General features: G+C 36.0%; 1 protein-coding gene across 1 annotated transcript in view; it reads left to right on the top strand.

The window, feature by feature from the left end:
* PLXDC2 (plexin domain containing 2) overlaps window positions 1-5,336 on the top strand; it is a 467,547-nt gene that overhangs the window by 206,492 nt on the left and 255,719 nt on the right. The window contains exon 4 of the mRNA XM_019508320.1: window positions 5,183-5,252. Within this exon, the coding sequence (XP_019363865.1) occupies window positions 5,183-5,252 (70 nt within the window). The remainder of the gene's footprint in view (window positions 1-5,182; window positions 5,253-5,336) is intronic.

The raw sequence follows: 5,336 nt of genomic DNA, 5'->3' as shown, positions 1-5,336 counted from the left end.
CCCCCCCCCCCCGCCCCTCCCCCCAGCTCCAAAGCATCAGGGATACTGGGGGACTCTGATTTAAATTAAATCAGGAAGGAGTCTGGGACAGAAGTTATGTAAACCGGTTTGACCCAAATCAGTTAAGTATGATACTACATTCAGCCACGTTTTATCTTAAACCAATTTTGGCCATTTTAAAACTGGTTTATGTGCACTGAACTTGCGTTCTGTAACAGGTTAAGCCAATTTCTGATCATTTAAAATGGTTTACGTGTAACTTCTGTCCCTAGTCCTAGGGATGATGCATTTTATACCTAGGCCTTAAATGAATTTAAGTACCTATTAAATCTTTTAGCATCTAGAAAAGTGATATTCTGGATTGCTTCTTGAAATTTAGGTGCTTTGATTCAACCTGAGTTCCCAATTAGATGCTTAATTTGCCAATGTGGATTTGGTCTTTAGTCGTTTAGATTCTGAGGATTTCCTAAGGATCCAAAATATTAGGAGTCAGATTTTTATCAAAATCTTACTGTTCAATTGGTTTTTATCATTTGGGGATTCTGAATGGGTGTGAGAAGTCAAATGTTGTTGTATCCCCTTGTAAACTATTTGGAGTTCAAGCAGAATTTGTAAACCTATGATTTGGTCATTTAATTTTCCTTAAATTTGCAGCAAGAAAATCTCAAAACTGCCATCTATCTTGGTGAATGAATAGTTTTGCCTCTCTCTATATTCCCCCCCCCCCCCATTTTTTGATTGAGATGTTCTGATGTTGTTTTTGTCCTCCTTTTAAAAATTGCTTTTATTATTTTGAGAAAAAAAGGATTTCTTAGGGTGATAACTTTTTTGGGACCAACTATGTCATTGGGAAAAATGTTAGACAAGTTCTTGAATGCAAGACAGTCTAGCCTCAGGTCTCTTTATTATTTCATAATGAATTACTGCTAATATTTGAGGGCTTAGGCATTTTGTTGTTCTCTTTGGTCCTCTTGTTCCATAGGGTAGCAGAAAATTCTTTACATTAATTTCTTTATGAAAAACAGAATTTTTGGAAAATTAGAACCTGGGAAAATTGAGAAAAAATAGTAATGAGAAAAGAGGCAGTGGTCATTGACAACGTCACTATCAAGTTTTATAGCTATTAAAACAGCTGTACCTATGAAACTCTATTGCAAGACCTACATCAGTACTGCTCAGTGAGATTGTAACTAAAACTGATGAATTATGAAACCAGTATCTGACATAATGGTAGTCTATATTTTCTATATGTCTTAAAATGGGAGTGCTGAGAATTATGCTCTTATCCTTTCTCCATCCTGAAAAATAAGATGAAATATTAGGCCAAATGTTGGTTTAACCTAAAGGTAAGTTGATGCTACTGGTATACTCCTAAAACTTTTTAAGTCTCCTATTGGCTGCCTTGCTCATGTTTTTAGGGATAAGGAGCAAGGTAATTGTGCTATCAAGTATGTAGATCTTCTGAACAATATTATCAGTGGCTAGCGAATTTTATTAAGTGAATTGTGTTGGAAGCATGAAAAAAATCCACTAATATTGTTTTTATTTTCTCTCCTAAACTTGAATCAAATGGCCTATATCTTCCTACCTGAAATACCTCCTCACTATTTTTTTCCTACTAAAATTAAATTCCACTTGTATTTTAATGCCAGAATAGGTAGGTTAGGCATCTCCTAACTGACTTTCAGTGCACGCAAAATTTCCTCTGTGAGCACACATCCTGTCTATTATACATAGTCTTTCTCCTGCAGAGGTGCTAAATAGAGCAAAATTTGATCTGAGCATTCCAGCAGGAAAAATGAGAATTGGCTTTCACTGGGATTATCCTTAATATACACCTTTTTTTCAAAAACAGCCCTGAGAAACTTCTTTGGTCCTTTTTTACAATATCAAGATTTAAATAGTCACCTATATTAAACAGTTATTAGAGTTTCAAAATGTAGTGGATCACTGGAAAATTGAAGTCAATAGTAGCTTTATAATTGACTTGAAAGGGCACTGGATCAGGCCTTTTACATACCACAGATTTTAAAATTATATGCAACTTTAGTTCAGTACTTCAGAAGCCTGCTAGACTCCTGAGGGGGTATCATTATTTGTCAAAGCTGTCTAATATTGTAAAAGCTATTGTGAAAGAGCTGAACAGATACGTTTTTGATCTGGTTGGAACTGACTAGTGAATTTTAAGCAAAAGTGGTATATCTACTTTTAGGTCTGTGAAAAGGCAAAGAAAAAGAAAGAGAAGAAATAGTTACATGGATTACAATTCCTGTTTTTAAAGTGTAGAATGTTTTACTTTAGTGCTCTTTTGTTTGCAGAGCATTTTTTTTTTTTCTGCCTCAGTTCTGGAGGAGGTAATGATTTTACTGTGAATCCTTTAACACACTTCTGAGACAAGTTTCATTCAGAAAAATTGGTCTGTTAACCATGTAATTGAAAATATTTGATAGAAAATATACACACTGTAAACAAATTGCATACATTAATTCTTGTTAGTCAGCAATAAAAATGCTTATCAAAAAAACTTTGTTTAAACTCATTTGTTTTGTTCAGTTATATATTTATTTAGACACATACATAAGCATGAAAGACCATTAGAACTTAGTACAATTAGCAAAATGAAAATGGTTTTTGTTACTAGTTGTAAATAAACAAAAAACCTGTGCTAATAAATTTCTTCAAAATTCTCCCTAGCATTTAAGAGGAAAGAGAATCTAATTTAAAGTCACTGTAAATCTTCAGTGATTAATTTCATGCCAAATAAGTTATTAAAAATCTGTGATAATATATAATATAATCCTCTCCTGTGAGAATAAATATCTTGATTTTTTTTTTTTTAAATATTGTCAGTGTATTTGATAATATGCAGATACCATTTTATCTCTGCTACATTTTTTTTCCTTCAAGAAAGTCAATTTCCAACTTTCTCAGTGGAAATTTTACCCAAGCTACTTTGACTACTCATTGCCAGATGGAACTATCTGTTTGGGGGCTGTTTGTAATAATAAAAGACTTCAGTTATTTTTACATAAACTGGAAAAATACTTCATTGAAGTGAGATGCAAAGAGGAACATTTCTAGATAAAATAGCTGACTGTTTTCTGGAACCCACAAGAGGAAGCATGTCTAATTTTACTCCTGAGTAACACAAGGACCTGATTCAGGAGGTATATGTAGGTGAATTGTTCTTGTAATAGTCAATATAATATAAGCACGTGAAACCTCTTATTAGGAGGGAATTAAGCCAAGAAAAATCTACCACACTAAAATTTAACTTCAGAAGGAGAAATTATACAAAAATTAGGAAACTAGCTAGGAAAAAGTTAAAAGGAGCATCAAGAAAATAATAATCATTGGCAATTTGCGAAGTGCTTAAAAAAAAAAACATAGTAGAGGCTCAGGAAAATTGTATACTGCAAATCATAAAGGGTACCAAGCAGTACAAACCCCTCCCCCCTGCATGATTCAAAAAGTTAAAGCTATCATTGGCAAAAAGGATTTGCTCAGAAAATGGAAAGCATAAAAAGTCTATCCAAGTATAAAGTTAGCGTTGGAAAATGTATAATAACTTGATTGCTGGTTTCTGTCCAGTTATTTCAGTTTGAACGTGTGGGTTCCAGGACTAGTTGTTCAAGAAAACAGTGATCCCAGTCATAAGGGCACCCCACAAAGTACCACAGTGGAAATCCTGCAGCTGCTGGGACTCCAGGCTGAGGCCCCCATGATAATGTGTGGGGAGCCACCATGACTGGGAGTCCTGTCAGCTGTGGGGTTCCCAGCCATGGCAGTGCATGGGAACATTGCCATGGCTGTGAATCCCATCCGCAGCTGGACTTGCAGCTCCAGGGACTTGATACTTGCTGTGATTGTGATCTCAGGCCCCACCCCCTGCACCACCAGCAAGGCATGACTGGTTCTGATGCTGGACTCCACAGTCAGGACTCCTGCCATTCATATGATGTATTGCAGGAGACATGGTTGTATGGATCACACATCAGATCCTATCACCTTTTACATGAATGTCTGAGGGGCCCTCGGAATTGGAAAGTCAGACAGAGAGTGGATGGGGTCATTAGATCACAATGGCGTAGAAGGGGTATTCAAGAATGCCACAGCAGGAAAGCCAAATTAATTTCTTGCATTCATCTTTCCTATTACTGGGGAGATTCCTACACTGGATCAATTATTTTTAAATGGATTAAATCAAATTGAAGTAACAAAGGTGGTTTTACAACAAATTAATAAATTAACAAACTGTAAATCACTAGGATGAGATGGTATTTACCCAAGACTTATTTGGATTTTTAAAAAGACTTTGACAAGGTCTCTCACCAAAGACACTTGTTCTCTAAAAAGTGTGCAGCAGCAACCAAAAAATCTAGTAGCTTGTTGGGCATCATTAAGAAAGAAAAATACAGCATAAAACATTATGCCACTGTATAAATGCATGGGGTGCCCACGTCTTAAATACTGTATGCAGTTTTGTTGTCCATATCTCAGGAAAGAATGAAGTAGAACTAGAAAAAGTACAAAGAAGGACAGCACACATGATAGGAGTGCAGAGCAGCTGCCATACCAGGAGAGACTAAAAAGGCTAGGACTTCAGTTTGGAAAGGAGAAGGCTGAGGAGGGATATGATTGAGGTTTATAAAATCATGACTGGCAGGGATAAAGTGAGTAGGAAACTGTTATTCACCAACTCTCAAAATAAAGAACTAGGAAGGACCTATTAAAATTAACAGGGGAGTTAAACAAGAGGAGGAAGTTATACGCATGGATAGTTTAGCCAGGTTCAAAAAGATATTACATTCAGGAGATCAGGCCCGTTGGGAGTTGTTGAATAGAGCAGTCAGGGTTGTTTCCTCTGAGATTCCTAAACTAATGAAAATTAAGTGCCAGGGAGTGTATGACAGAAGATGGATCCTTTGAGACATACCAATTTAGGTATTTTCTCTCGAGCATATAATACTTGCCACTGTCAGAGGCAGCATATTGGGCTAGATAGACCATTGGTCTAACCCAGAATACCATTTCTTATGTTAAGTAAAAGACAAAACAAAAACAAACGTTGAAGGCAGCAGTCAATGGGCAAATCACCTTATGAAGTAGATAGCTCTTCATTTTTTGTGTGTCACAATTCTACACTTCGTTGATTTTGCTTTTCTGGTGCTCTTCCTTACAGAGAGTGAATCTGTCCTTCGATTTTCCATTTTATGGCCATTTCCTACGTGAAATTACTGTGGCAACTGGGGGTAAGTGGCTTTCTACCCATTTACTGTGAGTAATTTTTCAAGAGTTTCTTGAAGCTGTTTCAAATGTCTTTTTTTTTTTTTTTT

The sequence above is a fragment of the Gavialis gangeticus genome, unplaced genomic scaffold, assembly GCF_001723915.1.
Source record: "Gavialis gangeticus isolate Ggan-Ray unplaced genomic scaffold, GavGan_comp1, whole genome shotgun sequence".
Taxonomy (NCBI): domain Eukaryota; kingdom Metazoa; phylum Chordata; order Crocodylia; family Gavialidae; genus Gavialis; species Gavialis gangeticus.
Note: the sequence above shows the minus strand (reverse complement) of the source record. Positions and strands in the feature narration are given on the sequence as shown.